General features: G+C 36.1%; 1 protein-coding gene across 1 annotated transcript in view; it reads left to right on the plus strand.

Moving 5' to 3' along the window:
- The window catches only part of PRKG2 (protein kinase cGMP-dependent 2), a 116,178-nt gene that overhangs the window by 55,326 nt on the left and 36,282 nt on the right, over positions 1 to 24,570 (plus strand). The window contains exons 9-14 of the mRNA XM_033214294.1: positions 2,538 to 2,606; positions 6,488 to 6,586; positions 7,904 to 8,057; positions 10,198 to 10,334; positions 13,068 to 13,157; positions 15,255 to 15,396. Coding sequence (XP_033070185.1) covers positions 2,538 to 2,606; positions 6,488 to 6,586; positions 7,904 to 8,057; positions 10,198 to 10,334; positions 13,068 to 13,157; positions 15,255 to 15,396 — 691 coding nt within the window. The remainder of the gene's footprint in view (positions 1 to 2,537; positions 2,607 to 6,487; positions 6,587 to 7,903; positions 8,058 to 10,197; positions 10,335 to 13,067; positions 13,158 to 15,254; positions 15,397 to 24,570) is intronic.

A 24,570-nucleotide genomic window follows, 5' to 3' on the forward strand; every position in this document is an offset into this window, starting at 1 on the left:
ACTCGAAATAGTACATTTGAAATTTTTAGCGCAACCTTCAGTCTTGAGGTATGAGTTTATTTACTGTTGATCTAATTTGTGGAAGAAATATTTTTAAAAACTAATTAAATGGCTTGAGGCACACTTTGCATTTCCTGGAACTCATAAAAACCTCAAGTCTGATCAAATGCATTTTCCTAAATATAAATAACTTTATAAAATATTAAGTTAAAGTTAGAGCAACACACTTTATTGAAATTATCTATGTTTTCAAATTAATACTTGGAATTACTTAAGAAATAAGTTAAAATTTGCATATGACTAAATGCATTTGTTTCAACTGTATGATTTTGGAAAAGGAATAGTATTCCTGTTCATTTATCTTCTTAACCTTTGCCCATGAAACCCCAATTCTGCTGGTTTGTAGATCAGGTTTACATAAGTACAGAGCAAAGAAAAAGTGTTCAGATATTACCTGAAGACAAATTTGAGTCTTTAAAAATCATAAATCTCTTAGTTTTTAAAGAAAACCAACTACTAAAAATAAAGTTTTAGCTATTATTTAAATAATTTAAAAGTGGGATTTAAAGACAAGCTGAATTCTTCTTTACCACTTTATAGCTAGTAATGAACTTGTTTCAGTATTAGGAAAATTATTCTTCTTTTTGTTTCTTTGTAACAGAATATACATTCGTGCAATATAATAACGTAATATTATTATCCAGGACTTCGATATCTTTGTTCTTAACACTTATAGGTTTTCTCATACTTTCAAGCAAAACAGCTGAAGCTTGTAAGCGCACAGTACTTTGTAAATGCAGTATAGAGTCAAAATAGCTCTTGAAAGAAAAGATGTTATTCAGTTTTGCTGAGCCTGAAGTAATTTATGCTATATGTTGTGGCTAGCCAATTATAGTGTTTTCCTATAAAAAAGCATGGAAATTTATGTTTAATATAGACACTCAGTTCCTAAAGGTGTTTGAAAGCATTAAGCTAAAATCAATGAGAAGGAAAGCTGGAGATAAATATTTTTATATTTTTGTGCCTTTTAATGCTATCACTTTTTAGGGCCACTGACCATGATTCAGTATTCCTTATATTCTGTATATTTCCATGACTTGACATTAAATAGTCCCTAGAGTTCTTTCAGAATTTTATGTGCGAAAATAAATCTATGGCACTTACACAGTTACTATGAAAGAAACATAAGTGTATTTACATACATCTAATACTTGTAAAATGTTTGCAGAGAATATTCTCAGTCAGAATCATGATACTGACATGCAAAAGGAATACCATATGCCTTTCCTTTCTCTAAGCTCACAAATCAAATGGTTGGCCCACAGTCAAGATCATGTCTGTGTCTGTGTCTATGTTTATGTCTATTTCTAGATCTGTCTGGCTCTACATCCACCATCTCTATCTCTATCTCTACCTTTACATATACAAGTACAAACTACCTGCTCCTGTCTCAAAGGTCCATGAAACTGAAGTGTTTTCACTGATATCTTCTAACAAGGACCCTGTAAACTTGGGAGGGACAGTGAGTTATGTCAGAAGGTCTCAGAATGTGAGCTAGGTAGATAGGGGTCTTCTTTGAAATAGTAGAGGTGGGCTGCCAGTGTTTTTCCTGTCCTATTACTAAGAGAAGGTAAAGGAAATATACTTTGTGTGATAACATTTTTGATGAAGTTGTCTAGAAGAGTCCCAAAGTGTACTCCAGGATATGCTTGGTACTCCCAAGTCACCTTAAGTGAATCTCAGAGCATGGGGTGCCTTGTGGATGTACCATTTTTGTGTGTGTCTTTTAGTTTATAACTAATAGAGGGAGGAAGCTAATATAAGTAAAAGTCTCTAAAGAAGTACTTTACCTGATACCCATTGGCATTCACTAGGTAATTAAATTTGCAATCGTTAGATCATATACAATTGCAAGCTATCAGTTATAAGATGCACTGCCCTGTTATATACTCCTAAGTAAAAGAAAATGCTGCTAATTACATTGTATTTTACCAATTTTAAGACATGCTCTGATTTCAGAGATTTTAATGGAAAAATATACACTTTACGCTTTGAAATGAAAGTATTTTAGTATTTAATTAATTGGGTGATATGGCACTGAAATTACTTTTTTATTTTATTAATGATTGGTTTATCTTATGCTAATTACTTGACTGTTTTTCCAATACATTTCTCTGATCAGTTAATTTCAGTTTTGCCTTCTTGTTAATGAATACTTCTCCTTTGATCAGAGGAGAGCTATTTTATTTGGACTTTCACAAAGCTCAGAATGAGATTCCATAAACATTTGTTGTCACTTATTCTTCTCTTTCCCAGTGCAATTATCTTCTTCTCCTCTGAATTCCTTAGGTACATAACCTCTGTTGGGGCGTATTTCAAATCTTTTTTGGGAGATATAAATTATGATGTTTAAAAGCAGTTTTTGGGAGGTTTAAGTGATGGTTGTGTTTTCATACAAAGTTAGTACATTCCCTAATAAAAGTGGATGTTTAATTTCTAATTATAGTGAAAATTGGATTTCCTATTTTTGTTTGCAGTGATGATGTCAGGTCAGCTAACATTATTGCTGAAGAAAATGATGTTGCATGCCTGGTTATAGATCGAGAGTGAGTATACTGATGTTGGAGGAGGCAGGCCACTGTCACCTTTGAAGACTTGGCCTTCTGTTACTCCAAGGCCGATCTGTTTTCTCATTCATCACCACTTGGAAATACTGGCCGATCTCAGCTGCAAGTACATTCTATTAAAATTCATGGGAAGGAACAGGGCCTTCTGATCTGAATCGGTCTGTGGCAGGGGCAGATGCTGGCAGGCTAAATATTTTGTGTGCAGAGTTTGTACATAAATATCAGCAATAGACTGATTTAAATTCTGCATCTTCTAAGGAAGTAAGTTTATTAGTTCGCTTATGGATTTCTTCCATACAATATAGTGAACAATTACAAAATTTATTTCTAAAATGCCTTTAGTAGTCAAAAATTTTTTGAACAAAACCTCTCTCAAAGCATAAAATATTTATTAGCTACATATTTTTCCAGAGTCACTTTAATTGAACGTTTGTGGTAATTCATAAGTGATTTGTGTCAATATTAATCTCTAACTGTCTTAGGTTATTCTTCAAAATAAGTCTTATTTTATATCCATCACTCATTTTAAATCATGTTTGAATCTGCCCCCTTGGGTTTCTCATTAATCAATTCAGTATTTATTGGTTATCTACTTGACAAAATGAAGGAAATTCAGTGATACCAAAGGCAGGCCAATGTCAGAAAAGTCATAGTGTAGTCAAAGAAATAGAGCATACTCATAGGAAATATTAACAAAAATTATAAAATGACAACAGATATCACAAGGTAGTATATAGTTGACTGCTAAATAAATAGAACATTTATTGAACATAGATTCTAGAGATATAGAGCTGGAAAAATTTTTAAAGCATTTAAAATATATTTTTATTATGGAAAAATGTAAACATATCAAAAAATAGAATGGTATCATGAACCCATAATGCAAGTTAAACAATGATCAATTTATGCCTTATCTATACCCCTTTACCACTTCCTGCTATATCCATACTATTCTTAACCAAATTCCCAACATAAAATTATTTTATCTATACATTTTAGTTGCATTTCTAAAAGCTAAGTATTATATGTAATGCATGACCACAATAATGCTAACATGCCTGAAATGTTAATAATAATTCTTAATATCACTTAGAGTTGTTTTAATTCTCTCCTCTACAGACACAAAATGAGTCCCAGGTAGGTTAAATAATTTCCCCAACAGTGCTCCCTGTGTTGGAGCCATCCCTGTCCAGGCTTCCTAACTCATTTCCCCATGCCTTCCACCATGCCAGTTGACTCCCAAGCATGTGTTCAAAAAGAAGAGCAATCAGTATGCAGTAAAGTGGTTAAGGTTTTATTTTAATTTTTAGGTGTGGAAAAGGGATTTAAAGTATTAACAGGACTTTTCTAGGCAAAGAGGAAATGTCGAAGTCCCCCTAGGTGAAATAAAACCCTCAAGCAAAAGCGTAGGACTAGAAAAGTGCCAATTGTGTTCAGATAAAGGTAATCTTTGGATGCCAACTCTCAAATGGAAAATATACTGGTACAGTATATCAATAATGCATGGTCTTGTATATATGTTCCTTAAAATATGTGCAAGCACTGAGTGGCATTAGCTGTGTGGTAAAATATTATAAATGGATGCAAAATGCTAGGACTAAAAATAGGATAGAAAGGAGGAATTCATTTCCTTTTCCTTCATTGTAATCACATACACCACATATTTATACAATATCTCATGTATTCATAATCCATAAAGAGGATACAATAATTTTACATGGCTTAAAAGTTACTTGCCAGTTTATAATTTTAAAATGTTTAGTTCACATGTGTGTAATTTAGAGTCTGCAATATATAAAATATTGCATTAGGCACAATGAGACATAAAAATTATGTGACTTTTTTCTGTGGATGAGACAAACTGATGATCAGATATAACTGTGTTTACTTACATCTTGGATTTACTGAGACAATTCAGATTACACCAGCATATTTAATATTGACACATCATTTCACTCTGAAATATATTCCAGCTTGGATGATAAATTATATGATCATCCTAGCTATGACTTATAGACTAGAATAAGATCCCACAATAATGCACTCCTAGCAGCCTTTATACCCTTGTCATATCATTATAACACTTTGATTGCTTTATTTAACATCTGTCTCCCCACGCTTCTGTAAGCTTCATGAATACAGAAACATGTAACTTGTTCACTGCGGTTGCAGTGCCAGCCTTTGACATAGTCCTTGGCATATGGGAAGTGCTCGCCAGATGGTGGCTGAATACAGGGCACCATCCTTGCAATGAAATATAGTGGCTGAAAGCCAGTGACTTTTTATTTCTTCTTTCTTAATTCATGATTTTAACAAATGCTTAGATTGAATACAGTGCAAGAAGGAGAGTTAAAGTTTGAGTTATATTTCCTATTTTTAAAAGTGATAAAATATGAAATAACCCTTTTGTATGGCAAGAGCTCTAAAGAAATGGGAAATGCTATTTGTCACATCTCTATCATTGACCGTTGGTACAAATTTCAAAAAAAGCTCATTAGTTATTTCTCAGACTATAGCATCTGAATTAATGTAAGCTATTTGAATATCACAGCAACAATGTTGTAGCTGTTTAAACTTGACTTTAGGATTAGTTAGTGGAGAATTTCTAGAGACCTATAGCACCTGTCTCACCTCTATTTAAAAAATAAGATTTGTTTACAGCAATACTGCAGTTAGTTTAATAGCCAGCAAAATAATGCTGAAGTATAGAATAAATAAAAGTAAAACAAAGTAAGAGTGTTTCCTTTTTAACAGAAAATTTCAACTATTGGAAATTAGAAAATTCATAACCATCCTGTTTTATGTCTCACTACTCTTCAGTCGACACAGGTCAGCCCATAGAACAGGCTAGAAAAGAGTAGAGAATAGATCTGGAGGGGAAAAGGAAAAATACTCTGCACACTATGTAATATGTGCTTAATAAAGTAAATATAGATTGGTTGTCAAGTAAATGGGTAGAGGCAGTAAGCTGAGACAGCACAATACTGAGGTGGCTCTGGCTTATTAGTTTTAGGTATTTTGAGGTAAACTCACTCTTTTCATTCTACTGTGTACCAGGTACTTAAAATGTTACAAAGATGATTAAAGCATGGTCTTTACTTTTAAGAAGGATACTATTTTGTAGTAGGGAAAAGAAGTACCCTAATAATTACAAGTCAAGATAGATTGTTGGAGATAGAAGCAGGGAAGCATTGGAAGTAATCAAGAAAGTTGGCCTTTCATTGGTGGGGAAAGGGATTAATTTTTCTCAAGGGCATAGGACTGTGTTAGAATTCCCAATGATCATGGACTGGAGACAGAGAGATTAGATCAGGCCCATGAGGAACCTGTGATCCAGGAAGGATGAGAAAGGTAATGAGATGTTGGCTAATCCTCAGAGAACTACTAAAGTAAGGTAAAACGATTTGGATTTAATTATGAAGGAATGTGACATGGAGAGAGTTATCTTGAGACAAGAGATAAATTTTATTCTCGATTTTACTTAACTTAATTAAGCAAAGTTAAAAGAATCTGCAACCCCTGTAACCTGTTGATTCAGTAAACACATCACGTAAGGCTGTTCCCTTCCCACTATCTTCTTAAAAAAATTGTTGTTAAACCTTAAATACCAGGCAGAAAACTATAAAAAATGTTTTCTGTTCTCATTAATAGCCACTTTGCTTTTATAAGCTCAAAGGATCAACTTATATGGCTTTTAATAACCTTTCTACATATTATATCAACTTTAATATCTCATAAATGATTTTAAAATGATTTATAAAATCATAAATAACCAGCTAGTGTTTTATGAGCTTAGAAGAATGTCAAGTTGCCTTGGTAACTATCAGCACGGAGCATTTTATTTTATTCTATCTATTTAGAACATTCAACCAAACTGTTGGTACATTTGAAGAGCTGCAAAAATACCTTGAAGGATATGTGGCAAACCTGAACCGTGATGATGAAAAAAGACATGCGAAGTAAGTGGAGGAATGTTTTCCTGAGCTGGAACTGACTTCTGGCAGCCGATAAATAAAGAAGGGGACAGAGGGTGTGACTTGCTGTGTGGTAATTTTAATGTGCCTTCACTAGAAAATTCTGGAGAGTTCTTTTTAATTGTTCTTCCACAAAGACAACACCACTTCCACTAGAATGGATATTATCTAAGTCTATTATAAATAGTCTGCTCCTTTATTTTGGGTGATGAGTAGGAACGTTAGGGAGAAATGTTCTAATCCAGGGACTTACAAAAGGGATATTTTATGTTGCCTGGTGACTTAGCTCAAAAAGACATTAATATTTGATTAGAGGTAAAGAGCAGGGTTATAGTTAGAATTTTTTCAAAATGTAAAGAAACTATTGCCCAGGGATATGTGGAGGAGGGGGTTGGGTAGGTCTCTAAATGTAGTGATAGTGAGTCATTTTTTTTATGTACTAGAAAACTCTACTTTGTTAAATGAAAATTATTTGAAAATTGCTGAAACTTTTTTTAGAGTGAATGCTTAAGCATATGTTCACTCGATAATGCTATCAAAGCCATATAGTCAAAATTCTTAGAAAACTTAAATTTGAATTAAATTAAAAGATTTAATCAGTACTTCACATATGTTTTTGCAATTTTTATGCTGAAGGCCTTTTGTGGTAATAATTTATGAATGTGTAACCCGGAGCAGTAAACCTTATTAAAAGAGAAAAAAAATGGGTATTTCCAAACAACAATACTTAGACATAAAGTAAGAAATGTACTTTTCGTATTTCACAAAGCAGTTATTTTGGTTCAGCCATGCAAAGCTTCAAGAGCTGACAAAACTAGCAAAATGTGGGAAAGATTGTCAGTGTAGCATTCTCCTGTACATGCAGCAAAGGAAGTGGCTGCCTTGTTTTATTCCCTTTCATTGACTGCTTTTCATGGTTGTTTTTTAATAGCTTTTTTGAGGTATATATATTTTTAATTTAAAAAAATTTCCACACTGAGAAGAAACCTAAGAAGTACATTTTAAATACCACATAACTATACCCATTTTACCTCTCATTGATTCAATTTGGCATTTGTCTGTTCCCTGGTGTATGTGTATGTGTATGTGTATGTATGTGTGAGTTTTATGTTTATATATTCTGTTGTTTTCTCCCTGCATGGGACTGAGTCTGATCCATAGAAGTTGAGATAGCCTTTGTGGCAACTATAAATCATAGTTACAGCAGAAATCAGACTGTCGTAGGAGTGAAATTTATGTATGGCATGACACCTTCTTGATTATGGGGGTGTGTGTGTGTAAAGTTTCACTTCTCTTGTACAGGCGGTCCATGTCTAACTGGAAGCTGTCCAAAGCACTCTCTCTGGAAATGATTCAGCTGAAGGAGAAGGTGGCCAGATTTTCCTCATCATCCCCATTCCAGAACCTTGAGATTATTGCAACACTGGGCGTTGGTGGGTTCGGAAGAGTTGAGCTTGTAAGGGGTTTACGTTTCAAGCATCTGAGAGAAGCCTTTTGACTTTTTTTTTGTTTTATATTCCAGCATATCTTGGAGGAATATATGAATTGTTACTGCTATCTTAAATGTCGCTTTGAACCAAAATAGAGAAAGTAAACTTTTCACTCTGTAAATTGTATAGTAGCAGGTCTGTGCTAGTAAGTAACTTGTAATAATCAACTGCTAGTTCAAGCTTACATCACATCTTTTGTGAATTTTCTTCTCAATAGTTTTCAATGTACCAAGTAAGCACTTCCAAAAGGAAACATAAAATAATGTATTTTCTAACAGCAAATGTGTGTCTATATACATTCATGACACTTTTAGTCTCTATACACTAAAGAAAAGAAGAATGTGTCAAGTGAAAATGCCATAGAAATGAAATATTCAATGTTATAGTTACATTCTTTAAACAAATCCAGTACCATGTCTGTATTTCACCTTCATTATCTTATTTTTGGGTTGCTCAAAATTTCATATTGTGAGAAAAGACAAGAAGATGAATGCAAGGGAATATTTGAAGAGCAGCCTTCTGTAGTGTTGATCAGGATATCTTGGAACTTACAGACTGATTTCAGTTGTGCCTTCCACATCACCCCCTCTCTGAGCTATCAGCTTCCAAAGAGTAGCAAAAGTGGTACTGTCAGAACAAGTTTTCTAAGGAAACTGTGGAATAGAGATCTGTGGCCTTACTGGGTACAGATGGCTCTGAGGCCTTGGCAATTACCAAGTCCTTCTTTGCCCATCAGATTTTTAAGGATTCACCATAACTTATCTTCTGGGAACTCTGCTGACCCGCTGGTCTGCTGGCTGGCCTTGGGCATGAACAGATTCGAAATGTTGTCAGGAAAGTCTGGACAGTACACTTCACACCCAGTCCTTACTTCATCTCTGATGGGGGTGGGGACAAATAGTTCTTTAGGATAAATAATGTGTGTAATGTCTCTTATGCCTTATGGAGAGACAAAGATAATACCCGTCTGTAGTGGTATTTTTCATCTAAGTTTGTAGCAAAAGGATTCGATTAACAAAGCTGAGATCTGTTTTCTAATAATAATTGAAGCAGTAAATTCACCATTGATTTGAAAGTCATGGGCAGCACTAACGGCAAACATGAGCAAAATATGGAGTGCAGCCATTTCTGCACAATCTAGTTACTTGTCTACCGTAGCCTGCTTATGGAGTTTTAAATCTATCAAAAAATTATTTAAAAATGTTTATTTCCTTTTAAGGAAATACTTGTTTGTGCATCTAGAGTAGTACTGTTTAATAAAACTGTGCTGAGGGAAGTCCTGTATCTGTGCTATTCAATAGGGTAGCCACTAATTAGATGTGACTGTTGAGCTTTTGAGATGCGGCTAGTATAACTCAGGAACTGAATTTTTAATTTTATTTGATTTAAATTTAAATAACCACATGTGATTTGCAGTTATCATATTGGATGGTACAGATATAGAGCTTGATTCCATATATCTTGCTTTAGGCTGGGTGCAGTGGCTCATGCTTATAATCCCAGCACTTTGGGAAGCCAAGGTGGAAGGATTGCTTGGGCTCAGGAGTTTGAGACTAGCCTGAGCAACATAGTGAGGCCTCACCTTTATAAAAAAATACAGAAATTAGCTGGGTGTGGTGCTTTACACTTGTAGTCCCAGCTACTCAGGAGGCTGAGATGGGAGGATAGATTGAGCCCAGGAGATCAAGGCTGCAACGAGCCCTGATTGCACCACTGCTCTCTGGGCAACAGAGTAAGACCCTGTCTTAAAATAATAATAATAATAATATGTCTTGCTTTGAAAGCAAAGTGAATAATAAGAAAAAATGGCAATTCTGGTCAAAGGTTTTTATGTCATGCAATTAAAAATAGAATGGCTATCTATTAAGTCTAACAGAATTTTATTTTGCTTTAATACAAAATTTTAGAGGCACATCCCAGATAGATGTACTATTCTAGAAATTATGATGAAAGGGAAGTGTGTACAGTTGAATGAAAGTTCTCAAAGGGATAAGTGGTTAATGGCTTCCATACTAATTAAACATGAAACAGTTTTAACTCTCATCAATTAGCATGTTTTATATAGATATAAGTTAATTTTGAGGTATCTTTCCATTTCTTACATAGGTTAAAGTAAAAAATGAAAATGTTGCTTTTGCTATGAAGTGTATAAGGAAGAAGCACATAGTTGACACCAAGCAGCAGGAGCATGTCTACTCAGAGAAGAGGATCTTAGAGGAGCTGTGCTCTCCATTCATTGTGAAGTAAGTGAGCATTTGGCTTCCAAGGACTTAGGATTTTCAGGCTCTTTATTTATTTATTTACTTAAATTATTTTTATTTTTATTTTTATTTTTAATTTTTGTGGGTACATAATAGGCATATATATTTATGGGATGCCTGAAATGTTTTGATACAGGCATGCAATGCATAGTAATTACAGCATGGAAAATTGGGTATCCATCCCCTTGAGCATTTACCCTTTGTGTTACAAACAATCCGCTTATACTATTTTAGTTATTTTACAATGTCCAATTAAATTGTTATTAACTGTGATCTCCCTGTTGTGCTATCAGTTGCTAGAACTTATTCTTTTTTTCTATTTTATTTTGTCCCCATTAACCATCTCCCCTTTCTGCATGTCTCCCCACTATATTTTCCAGGCTCTGGTAACCACCCCTCTATTCTCTATCTCCATGAATTCAATTGCTTTGATTTTTAGATCCCACAAATAAGTGAGAACGTGTGATGCTTGTCTTTTTATGTCTGGCTTATTTCACTTAACATAAGTACCTCCAGTTCCATCCATGTTGTTGCAAATGACAGAATCTCATTTTTTTTGTATGGGTGAGTAGTACTCGGCTCTTCTTTTAAACTTTCCATGCAAGAGGACAGAAAGAAGAGGAGGAGGAGGCCCCACTCTGGATTCTTCATCCAAGTCACAGCAACAGTACTAAAAATGTTAGAAGTTTGAAATCTGGGGTCAGATGTTTTCCAGTTGTTTTTATTGTTGAGTAAACATCACGAAAGTGTGTGTGTATATACATCTGTTTGAGTATGTATATATATGAATATAAAATTATTGAGGAATAGTTTGAACTGGTTATATTATTCAGACTTAATGCAGAACTGGGGACTAGGGAAGCAAGGATATGTGTGAAACTCCTCAGAGAGCATCCTGATCTTGAATTTCTGCAGGAGGCAGCATTTGGGCACATGTGGGAAGTCAAGGGGGAATGTAACCTGGTCCTAGTAGTACCTAGGTACCAAAACAGTCGTCTCCTAATAGTTATTCTTTCTGTAGCTGTCACAAGAGTTTGCAGAAGAAATGTTAATTATTATAGGCCATAGCTCTCTATCCTTGTGAGTTCAGGGGTAGTGGTGTAAGCCAGTTTATGCTTTCATGTATGTCATAATGCCCCAGAGTGTAGTTTTCGTGATTTCTGGGTAAAGTGTCCCTGTGATGACTAAAATTTATGATTTTTGATCAAATGCTTTAAAAGACTCTTTCTGCCTATCCATCTTTCCAGACTCATTTTTTTCCCCAAGATCAACAAAGAAGTTTGAACCCAGGCAGTGGTGCCAATAGAAAGTCATTCAATTACTTTTATATTAATTATGTTCCCAGAATGGATGCCCTTTTGAAATTAATATTTTGTTAACAAACTATAATGAGCAGCTTCAGGGCATGGATTAGATTGCATTCATTGTCTTATTTTCAACTCTTTCGAAAGTGCCTGGCATGTAGTCAGGCAGTAAAATGAAGAATAAATATTAATGACAACATTTATTGAGAAATTAACATATACCAGGTGCTGTTCTAAGCTATATCTATATGTGTAGATAATCAACACATTTATCTCACTGGTCAATTATAATAAAATGGATATATATATATATTTTTCAATGAATACGTATCAATAATATACATAATAATATGTAATCCATATAGAGTAAAATGAATATATATGTTCATTGAGAATCAATGAGAAAACAGAGGTTGCATAGCTAATAAATGTCTGATCTGGATTTAAGGCTTGGCAGTTTGGTTCAGAGCCCACCCTTTGAACCACTTTACCTGATTGCTGCTTCTATCTGTATATGATATGGCTGCTGTACTGTTTACTTTGGTCTCGGTGTGGCGCTAGGGAGAAAAGGAGGTCTCTTGATGATTAAGACCCCAAAACTGTTTTTACACAATGTTGAAATATGATGCCCTGCCTAGGTTCCGCTTTGGAACTGAGGCCCCCATTCCCCCAGCTTCTAGGAGTGTGGTTGTCAGCTGAGGACTCTAGCTCAGTTCCTCTCTGGGCATTGGTTTATGTTTTTATTTGGTGAAGAGAACCACCTTGCCTAAGATCATATTCTCTCTTTGGGGACATGTATCCAACAACTGCAGAGCCCCTTGAAGCTGAGGCTTTTGTCAGCACTAAAACGTAGCCCAATTCTACTTCCTTCCTCCCCCACAGTTGTTGTTTCCAATTGCACTCCCCACTAATCTGACTGCTTGCAAATCTCAGTCTCAGAGTCTATTTCCAGGGGAATCCAACATCAATTAACCAACTAGGGGACTTAAGACATTGACATAAATTACTACTATGCAGGGCAAATCTTAAAGGTGACATATGCAGGGGTCTCTGAGTGTTTGGAAAAAGGAGAGGACATATTTGGTAGGTGGGATAATGAGCTGTTTTGTTAAAAAGATGGGCTTGAAGGTTGGCCCTGAAGAATGGATAAAATTTTTACAGTGAAACTGAGATTAAGAAGTTCAGTCTGTGGTTAGAGAAAGGCCAATCTAAGTAAAGAGATCCATAGGAGCAGAAGCAAGGCAGTAGGGAAATCAAAGAGGATTTGGCAAGAAGCCCAGTGTAGTTGTGGGGTATTTATATGGAGATGAGGATCATTGTTCATAATGTTATGATGACAGTTCTAAGCAACTTTAAACAGGCTTTTAAACTAGATTTCTAATAATAACCATGTTTTTATCTGTCTTCACAGATTATATCGTACTTTCAAGGACAATAAGTATGTATACATGCTTCTGGAGGCCTGCTTAGGTGGGGAGCTATGGAGTATATTAAGGGACAGGTAATGAAAAAGTTTGTGTACTCACATCTGGTCTAAGGGATGCTATATTTATAATCATTAAAAAAGGCATAGAGGAAATCATTAGGAAATTATTATAAGAAAATATCTCTTGATAAAATAAAGTAGTAATAGTGATATTTTCTTAGCTAATGTTACAATAGTGCCGTAACACCACAGAAGGTAGTTGTTGTCATCTCTGTTTTAGGAATTAAAGAATCCCAGACTAGAGAGGAGGTGAACTATCCCAGGTTACATGACTAGTATAAAGCAGAGTCAGGGTAAAAACCCAGATGTTTCTGATTCCAAATCTCCTAGCAGAAGCAGTGTGATAAACAAAATGGTGGGGGGGTGCAGAGTGGGGAGTGGGTAAGCCCTCACTGAGGGCAGAGCAAGATGCCTGCAAAAATTCAGTTTAACACAAGGGGGTGATTTTCACACAATTAAAGTCACAGATATTTACTAAGCACTACCTATGTAAAAGGCTCCATAGTGCATGGTGGGGGTCAGGAGGAGACGCTCTAGACAGTGTGGATTTTTGTAACCAAAAGAGTAAAAGGTAGAAACTTTACCTCCAACGAGTTTAGAGTTTCCTTGGGAGATATGTATACAGTTCTAAAACATTTCATTTTTTAATGAGAAAACTAAGTGGTGACAAAGAAGTTGGAAATTTGTAGTTAAATGCCAAATAGTGTTGTAGATGGTGAGCTCCGAGGAGGGGAGAGAGAGAGAATGTGATGATAGATGAAGGATTTGAATTAAACTCTAAACATGACCCAAATTTGGAAAGGCAGAGAGGCAGGGAAACTGCTTTAAGACAAAGCAGGGAAGTTGGGGGAGTATTGTGTCTCTTTGTAGATGGTGAACAGAAGAATTTGGGTAGAAGATAAGGGCAACAGAAGACATGAGAACGTAGGCTGGCATTAGATTGTGGAGGCTGATGCAAGGCCACATATTTACAGTCAGACCTGTGCCAGTGTTTTTCAAAGTTGGTCATACATTGCATTCACGTGGAAAGCTTTTACAAAGTAAAAATGCCGGGCCCTAATGCCAGAGGTTATGATTCATTTAATCTGGGATGGGGTCCAATAAATGATTTTTTAAATGCTTCTCAGACAATTTTAATGTGCATTTATGGTTGAGAGTCACTGACTTAGGCAAGGAAAGAACATTGAGCATCTGAGTAGAAGATGAATGTGTTGTGTCAGGAACTTTTTTTGACAGATTTGAACGGGGAGAACCTGGAAGGGTTCTTTCATGATACCTGCAAATGCATTAGCCTCTTCTATCTTTGCTTCAGTAGGCAAATTTGTTGAGAAAATCTGAATCATTTTAGGAAAGGGAGTTACTGCTACCTGTTAGGCACTGTGCTTAATCCTGAAAATGCTTTTAAGTAAGTATCAAACCTTTTTTTACTGATAAGGATTCTCAGCCTCAGAACAGTTAAACAATTTTCTCAAGGATACAGTGAGTGAAAGAAACAGGAGTCAAACCCAGTTTCTGTCACTCCAAAGCCATGTTCCTCTGTGAGATCATGTGGCAAGTCACCACTGCATTAAAAATAATTCAGTGTGTAAAACTACACACAGTGCTGACAGAGGGGACTCTAATAAAAGATCAAGGGGCCCCAAATAGAAAAGACTTATGGTCCCATTTCTGCCGGGGTTACTCTGACATGCTATGCAAACAGGAAATGAAAATAATCACTTGAGTCATTTTTAAGTCAAGCAATAGGTTGGAAAAGTCTGGTTCAAGCACTCCACTATAGTTGCAGTTTCTTCAGAGCTCATGTTGGGAGTTTAAAGACAGTCTTAGTTTTTGGATTTTTCTCTTTTACATGCTCATGTATGATTACCAAAAACAGTTGTTGATATTTTAATTTTAGTGAAGTAGTCCTTGTTTGTATCACATATCTCCCTGAATTGCCTTATGATCTACAAACAGCTTAATTCATGGGTAGTATAAAATACATTTTATTGTTGATACCCTGCAAAATATTTATATTGCATAAACCTGCCAATCCAGTAATTGATTTGACACCTAGAATAGCACCAAAGATGTGCATCCAGAGTATTAAGAGGGAAAATGATTTCATTGCAGAGGCAGCTTTGATGAACCCACCTCCAAATTCTGCGTTGCTTGTGTGACAGAAGCATTTGATTACCTGCATCGACTAGGTATTATCTACAGAGACTTAAAACCAGAAAACTTAATTCTAGATGCTGAGGGTTACCTTAAATTGGTAAGACAACTTTTCTCACTTACAGTCTCATATGAGATATTTCCCCTGGCAAAAGTTGTGTTATAGTTGCAATTTTCTTTTTAATTTTGGTGCAGCTGTTATTGTCTCTTTGGGGGTATGGCCTTTGACATTTCCTGACAATACAGGGAGCAGTGTTATGAGTACATTATTTTTGACCTAAGGATTTAATGTTTAACCATATTCGTGACTCCTACGGAAGGTTCACATAATAGAATGCCTTTAAAATTGGATTTTGTCAGTATTTTTGTTTAATTTTTAATACTTTTAACTATTTTTAAAATGGATCCTTGCTGTACATAGGGAGTGATATAAGGAATAAGAAAAGAAGATGATATGATTTCCACCCCAAGATATCCACTGTGTATATATAAAGAGAAGATAAACATAGAGACGTTAGTAGTTTTCTTGAAATCTTTTGAGGTGATTATAATGGGACCCCAGGATTTAACATCACAACCCTGGAGTACAGGCTTCTTGAGGGCAGAGACTTTCCTGGCTGTCCATCTTTGTAATCTTCTGATCCCTAATATGAACTCCTTTGCATGTCACACTAAAGAAAAAATTACTACCAGTCACATAAACTGCTTTCAGTGAGAAACTGTAACAGACTGGACAGTCATAACGGAGGAGAAAGCAAGGCACTCTGGATCTTGGGAAGGAACCCCATTAGAATGGGGAACCCAGGCTTTTACCTGAGTCCATTTTTACTTCAAGGACGTTAGACCATCTCTGAACTTAACATTTACAAAGATATTAAAAGTTTCTCACTTCAGAACTTTCATAAAAGGAAATATAGCTACAATTTAATCGGCAGTTACTATATTTAAAGCTACTATGCTAAACATTTTACAATTAACCTACCTAACAATCTATAAGATAGGTTAGATAGGTTTCATCACCCACATGTTATAGTTGTAGAATTCAGCCTTATGAATTAAATTTATTATGTGTAAATGCTAAGATATTTTTCTCGGTGGTAAAGAGTAAAATAAAAGCCCTTTCATGTGAAATCTGGCTAACTTCCAAGAAACACTTTTAATCATTCAAGCTTTATTTTATCCATGAAAGATAGCTTTGAGAACTGGTGAGGTACTAACACAAGACCCCAATCGCTTCTGTTCTTCACAATTCCTTCATTGGTTATGCCTCCTACATCTCTTTACAGAAACTCTTTGGAGTATTGTAAAAGTAAAACCAACATGAGAAATGCAGACAATTCAGTAGCTCCATCTCTTTTTTCTCATTACTGATTTTTCTTAAAAAGCTGTTTTTAAAAAAACATATTTCACATGTATAGGCATAGAGCTCAATAAATAACTGCTGTTATGCATTCTGCTAATTCACTTACCAATCAGCTAAACAAAGAGTAAGAACTATAGCCTTCAGTGAGTAAAAAGTGAATATTAAATACTTCAATTTCTCGCTATGCATTAAACTATATATCTTGAAATCCTCTCACTGCAAAATGTCTACTGGATGAAACATGAAAAGCAGTATTAAATATATGGCTGAGTTTATAAGACAACATGAGAATTCCTCTGGGGTTTGAAACCAAACTTGAGCAGCAGTATCTGGTGGAAATCACACATTGAAGCTGCCATCTTACGTGCACCTAACAATCCTAGGTGGTCTAGAGGTTTGATTTTAGTAGCCGTGCCCTCTGGGTACAGGAGACCAAGCTTTGGACCTATGTAGTGTGGGTAGGTGAATCAGAGAACATTGCATGAAACCGGGGATCACATAGATTAAACTCTTGGAGAAATAGGAAACAAGAAATAAATATCAAATTTGTCTTGACAGATTACATGCAAAGAAACATGCTTTTCTCATTATTGGCTCTTGTAGAGGAATAGAAACCTATCCCTAAGAGTTCTTGGCCACAGGTTGGTCTTAGTGGAGGTTGGGTACCCAGTCTTCAAGGATGGAAAAATCTAAGCAAGAATTTAAATGAAATGGATCTATGTTGGTGGCATGCCCAAGTTCCCAAGAATCAATGTATATTCTTTCTGGAAGAATATACTCTCAACTCAGTACACAAAGAACTACTGGATCTAAAGTTGTAGGGAACATAAGCCAACATTAAAAAACATAAATGTATGAGGAAAAAAGCTACTATAGGCATTAGTTTTCAGAAACAAAAAGAGCAGAAGCAGACACATAAATGCTTCATTTATTGGAGTAATCAGATATAGACTATACAGTAAATACATCTAATATGTTTTAAAACTAAGAGAGGGATAAAAAATGAGCAAGGATCAGAAACTTGAAAAAGATCTAACAGGTATGGAAGGAAACTAACAAAGCATCTAACAGGAAATTAAGAGTGTAATGATTGAAATTATATATGCAATGAAAGCTTTCATTAATGGTGAAGTAGCTTGCATTGGACTACCCTCTTGATAAGATTAATCATAACTGAAGGCATTGAAAATTAACAGAGTAGATGTTCAAGTTTTGTAAAAAGGAAACCATGCTGGGTGAGATCCACATTAAAACAGCTGTTATACAGCTGTTCACTTCAGGACATTCTTCAGTGTATAAGGAATGGGGAATAAACCTTTAGTTAAAATTGTACCTCATGGTAAATTACTGAGCATTTTTTATCAGGTTGTGAACAGACAAGAATATCTCCTCATATCACTTGTATTTAACATTGTAATAGAGGTCTTAGCAAATTAAGTAAACTAAGAAAGATAAATGAAACCCCCAAAGATTATAAAGGAAGAAGTTATCTGTTTTTATTTGCAATGTGAATTTTTATTGAGAAAAGTCTGAAGACTCTACCAAAGAGGTACTAGAAACAAGAGGTAAGTTAACTATGATTATAGGTACAAAGTAATATACAAATATAAATTCTGCTTTTATATACCAGCAATAAAAATTTATAAGTGAAATAAAATAACCTTCATAACACTGAAAATTATAAAATAATTTTGAGTAAATTTAATATGTAAAAAGTATGAGACCTCTACATTAAAACCCACAAAATATCACTGAAAAAAACTAAATGGCAAGATATACTATGTTCATGGATTAGATAATTCAATATTTGATAAGCTATGCTCCTCAAATTGATCTAAGATTCAATATTACTGCATTAAAAATTTGAGCAGCCATTTTTAAAGAAATGGAGACATTTATTCTAAAATTTACGTAGAAATGCAAAATGATTAGAAGAAACTTTGAAAAAGAACAAAATTAAAGAATGTATACTATAAATATCAAGACTATAAAGTTAGAGTAATCAAGGCAGTATGATACGGGTATAGGAAAAGACAGATAACTCAATCTAATAGAATAAAATCCAGAAATAAACATGTACAGTCAGCAAAAGAATCGTTTCAAAAAGCATTGCTGAAACAACTGGATATCCATATGTGGAAAAAAATTAACCTAAATCCCACCACAAACCGTATACAAAAATTAATTCTAGATGAATCTTAGACCTGTAAATCACTTAGACATAAACATAGGGTAATATTTTCACAATTTGAGGTAGGCCAATACTTCTTAGAATACAAATATTTGCAATATATATTTACATGACAAAAGTCTTGTGTGTAGAATATGTAAAGAACTCCTACAAATCACTAATAAAAAGACAAGTCAGTTTTTTAAAATGGTCAACATCTAACCACTTCACAGTGGCTGGCAAGACGGCCAAATAGAAACAGCTCTGGTCTGCAGCTCAATGCAGAAGACAGGTGGTTTCTGCATTTTCAACTGAGATACCCAGCTCATCTCACTGGGACTGGTTAGACAGTGGGTGAGCTGAAGCAGGGTAGAGCGTCACCTCACCTGGGAACCACAAGGGGTTGGGGAACTCCCTCCCCTATCCAGGGGAAGCCATGAGGGACTGTGCTGTGAGGAATGGTGAATTGCGGCCCCAGATACTAAGCTTTTCCCATGGTCTTCACAATCCACAGACCAGGAGATTCCCTTGGGTCCCCACATCATCAGGGCCCTGAGTTTCAAGCACAAAACTGGGTGGCCATTTGGGCAGACACTGAGCTAGCTGTGGGAGTTTTTTTTCTCATACACCAGTGGCACTTGGAATACAAATGAGACAGAACCATGCACTCCCCTGGAAAGGGAGCTGAAGCCAGGGAGCCAAGTGGTCTAACTCAGTGGATCCCACCCCCACAGAGACAAGCAACCTAAGATTCACTGGTTTGAAATTCTCCCTGCCAGCACAGCAGTCTGAAGTCAACCTGGGATGCTCGAGCTTGGTGGGGGGAGGGACGTCCACCATTACTGAGACTTGAGTAGGCAGTTTTACCCTCATGGTGTAAACAAAGCCTCCAGGAAGTTCAAACTTGGTGGAGCCTGCCACAGCTCAGCAAAACCACTGTAGCCAGACTGCCTCTCTAGATTTCCCCTTTCTGGGCAGGGTATCTGTGAAAGAAAGGCAGCAGTCCCAGTAAGGGGTTCATAGATAAGACTCCCATCTCCCCAGAACAGAGCACCTGGGGTAAGGGGTAGCTGTGGGTGCAGCTTCAGCGGACTTAAACATTCCTGTCTCCCGGCTCTGAAGAGAGGAGTGGATCTCCCAGCACAGAGCTCGAGCTCTGTTAAGGGACAGACTGCCTCCTCAAGTGAGTTCCTGACCCTTGTTCCTCCTGACTGAGAGACACCTCCCAGCAGATACCTCATACAGGAGAGCTCCAGCTGGCATCTGGCAGGTGCTCCTATCAGATGAAGCTTCAGAGGAAAGAACAGGCAGCAATCTTTGCTGTTCTGTAGCCTCACCTGGTGATACAAAGGCAAACAGGGTCTGGAGTGAACCTCCAGCAAACTCTGGCAGACCTGAAATAGAGGGGTCTGTTAGAAGGAAAACTAACAAAACAAACAGAAAGGAATGGCATCGACATCAACAAAAAGGACTTCCACACAAAAACCCCATCCAAAGGTCACAAACATCTAATACCAAAGGTAGATACATCCATGAATATGAGGAAAAAACAGCACAGAAAGGCTGAAAATTCCAAAAACCAGAATGCCTCTACTCCTCCAAAAGATCACAACTCCTCACCATCAAGGGAACAAATTGGAGGGGGAATGATTTTGATGAATTGACAGAAGTAGGCTTCAGAAGGTGGATAATAACAAAGTCCTCTGAACTAAAGGAGCATGTTTTAACCCAATGCAAAGACTATAAGAACATTGAAAAAAGATTAGAGGAATTGCTAACTAGAATAACCAGCTTAGAGAAGAGCATATATGACCTTATGGAGCTGAAAAACAGCACGAGAACTTTGTGAAACATACACAAATATCAATAGCTGAATCGATCAAGCAGAAGAAGGGATATCACAGATTGAAGATCAACTTAATGAAATAAAGCATGAAGACAAGATTAAAGAAAAAAGAATGAACAAAGCCTCCAAAAAATATGGGACTATGTAAAAAGACCAAACTTGTGTTTGATTGGTATACCTGAAAGTGATAGAGAGAATGGAACCAAGTTGGAAAAAACTCTTCAGGGTATTATCCAGGAGAACTTCTCCAACCTACAACAATCAAATTCAGGAAATACACAGAACACCACAAAGATACTCCTTGAGGAGAGCAACTACAAGACACATAATCATCAGATTCACCAAGGTTGAAATGAAGGAAAAAATGGTAAGGGCAGCCAGAGAGAAACGTCAGGTTACCAACAAAGGGAAGCCCATCAGACTAACAGTGTATCTCTCTACAAAAACCCTACAAGTCAGAAGAGAGTGGGAGCTAAAATTCAACATTCTTAAAGAAAAGAATTTTCAAGCCAGAATTTCATATCCAGCCAAATTAAGCTTCAGAAGCTAAGGAGAAATAAAATCCTTTACAGAGAAACAAATAGTGAAAGATTTTGTCACTACCAGGCCTGCCTTACAAGAGCTCCTGAAGGAAGCATTAAATATGGAAAGGAGAAACCAGTACCAGCCACTGCAAAAACATACCAAATTGTAAAGACCATCAACACTATGAAGAAACCACATCAACTAATGGGCAAAATAACCAGCTAGCATCATAATGACAGGATCAAATTTACACATAATAATATTAACCTTAAATGTAAACAGGCTAAATGCTGCAGTTAAAAGACACAGACTGGCAATTAGGAGAGAGTCAAGATGCATTGGTGTGCTGTTTTCAGGAGACCCATCTCATATGCAGAGACACATGTAGGCTCGAAATATAGGGGTGGAGGAATATTCACCAAGCAAATGGAAAGCAAAAAAATGCAGAGGTTGCAATCCTAGTCTCTGATAAAACAGACTTTAAACCAATGAAAGTCAAAAAAGACAAGGCTATTACATAATGGTAAAGGTATCAGTGCAACCAGAAGAGCTAACTATCCTAAATATATATGCACCCAATACAGGAGAGCCCAGATTCATAAAGCAAGTTCTTAGAGACCTACAAAGAGACTTAGACTCCTACACAATAATAGTGGGAGACTTTAACACTCCATTGTCAACATTAGACAGATCAACGAGACAGAAAATTAACAAGGATATTCAGGAATTGATGTCAACCCTGGACCAAGCGGACCTAATAGATATCTACAGAACTCTCCACTGCAAATCAACAGAATATACATTCTTCTCAGCACCACATCACACTTATTCCAAAACTGACCACATAATTGGAAATAAAACACTCCTCAGTAAATGCAAAAGAAGGGAAATCCTAACAGTCTCTCAGAGCACAGTGCAATCAAATTAGAACTCAGGATTAAGAAACTCACTCAAAACTGCACAACTACATGGAAACTGAACAACCTGCTCCTGAATGACTACTGGGTAAATAACAAAATTAAGGCAGCAATAAATAAGCTATTTTAAACCAATGAGAACAAAGACACAACGTACCAGAATTTCTGGGACACAGCTACAGCAGTGTTTAGAGGGGAATTTATAGCACTAAATGCCCACAGGAGAAAGTGGGAAAGATCTAAAATTGACACCCTAACATCGCAATTAAAAGAACTGGAGAAGCAAGAGCAAACAAATTCAAAAGCTAACAGAAAACAAGAAATAATTAAGATCAGAGCAGAACTGAAGAAGATAGAGACATGAAAAACTCTTCAAAAAATCAATGAATCTAGGAGCTGGTTTCTTGAAATGATTTACAAAATAGACCACTAGCCAGACTAATAAAAAAGAAAAGAGAAAAAAATCCAATAGACACAATAAAAAATGATAAAGGGGATATCACCACTGATCTCACAGAAATACAAACTACCATCAGAGAATACTATAAACACCTCTATGCAAATAAACTAGAAAATCTAGCAGTGAATAAATTCTTGGACACGTACACCATCCCAAGACTAAATCAGGAAGAAGTCCAATCCCTGAATAGATGAATAACAAGTTCAGAAATTGAGGCAGTAATTAATAGCCTACCAACCAAAAAAAGCTCAAGACCAGATGGATTCACAGCCGAATTATAACAGAGGTACAAATAGGAGCTGGTACCACTCCTTCTGAAACTATTCCAAACAATAGAAAAAGAGGAACTCCTCCTTAATTCATTTTATGAGGCCAGCATCATCCTGATACCAAAATTTGGCAGAGACACAACCAAAAAGGAAAATTTCAGGCTAATATCCCTGATGAACATCATTGTGAAAATCCTCAATAAGGTACTGGCAAACCAAATCCAGCAGCACATAAAAAACCTTATCCACCATGATCAAGTCAGCTTCATCACTGGGATGCAAGGCTGGTTCAACATATGCAAAACAAAAAATGTAATTCATTAGATAAAGAAAACCAATGACAAAAACCACATGATTATCTCAATAGATGCAGAAAAGGCCTTCGATAAAATTCAACACCCCTGTATGCTAAAAACTCTCAGTAAACTAGGCATTGATGGAACATATCTCAAAATAATAACAGCTATTTATAACTGACCCACAGCCTATATCCTACTGAATGGACAAAAGCTGGAAGCATTCCCTTTGAAAACTGGCAGAAGACAAGGATGCCCTCACTCACCACTCCTATTCAACATAGTATTGGAAGTTCTGGCCAAGGCAATCAGGGAAGAAAAAGAAATAAAGGGTATACAAACAGGAAGAGAGGAAGTCAAATTGTCTTTGTTTGCAGATGACATGATTGTATATTTAGAAAACCCCATCATCTCAGCCCTAAATCTCCTAAAGCTGATAAGCAACTTCAGCAAAGTCTCAGGATACAAAATCTATGTGTCAAAATTACAAGCATTCTTATACACCAATAACACACAGAGAGCCGAATCATGAGTGAATTCCTTTTCACAATTGCTGCAAACAGAATAAAATACCTAGGAATACAACTTACAAGGGATGTGAAGGACCTTTTCAAGGAGAACTACAAACCACTGCTCAAGGAAATAAGAGAGGACACAAACAAATAGAAAAACATTCCATGCTCATGGATAAGAAGAATCATTTATAGATTTAATGCTATCCCCATCAAGCTACCACTGACTTTCTTCACAGAATTAGAAAAAACTACTTTAAATTTCATATGGAACCAAAAAAGAGCCTGTATAGCCAAGACAATTCTAAGCAAAAAGAACAAAGCTGGAGGTATCATAATCCCTGACTTCAAACAATACTACAAGACTACATTAACCAAAACAGCATGGTACTGGTCCCAAAACAGATATGTAGACCAATGGAACAGAACAGAGGCCTCAGAAATAACCCTACACTTCTACCACCATCTGGTCTTTGACAAATGTGACACAAACAAGCAATGGGGAAAAGATTTCCTATTTAATAAATGGTGTTGGGAAAACTGCCTAGTCATATGCAGAAAACTGAAACTGGATCCCTTCCTTACACCTTATACAAAAATCAACTCAAGATGGATCAAAGACTTAAACATAAGACCTAGGACCATAAAAATCCTGGAAGAAAACCTGGGCAATACCATTCGGGACATAGTCATGGACGAAGACTTCATGTCTAAAACACCAAAAGCAACGGCAACAAAAGCCAAAATTGACAAATGGGATCTCATTAAACTAAAGAGCTTCTGCACAACAAAAGAAACTATCATCAGAGTGAACAGGCAACATACAGAATGGGAGAAAATTTTTGCAATCTATCCATCTGACAAAGGGCTAATATCCAGAATCTACAAAGAACTTAAACAAATCTACAAGAAAAAA

This window comes from Trachypithecus francoisi, unplaced genomic scaffold (assembly GCF_009764315.1).
Source record: "Trachypithecus francoisi isolate TF-2019V2 unplaced genomic scaffold, Tfra_2.0 Lachesis_group1, whole genome shotgun sequence".
In the NCBI taxonomy this organism is placed as follows: Eukaryota; Metazoa; Chordata; class Mammalia; order Primates; family Cercopithecidae; genus Trachypithecus; species Trachypithecus francoisi.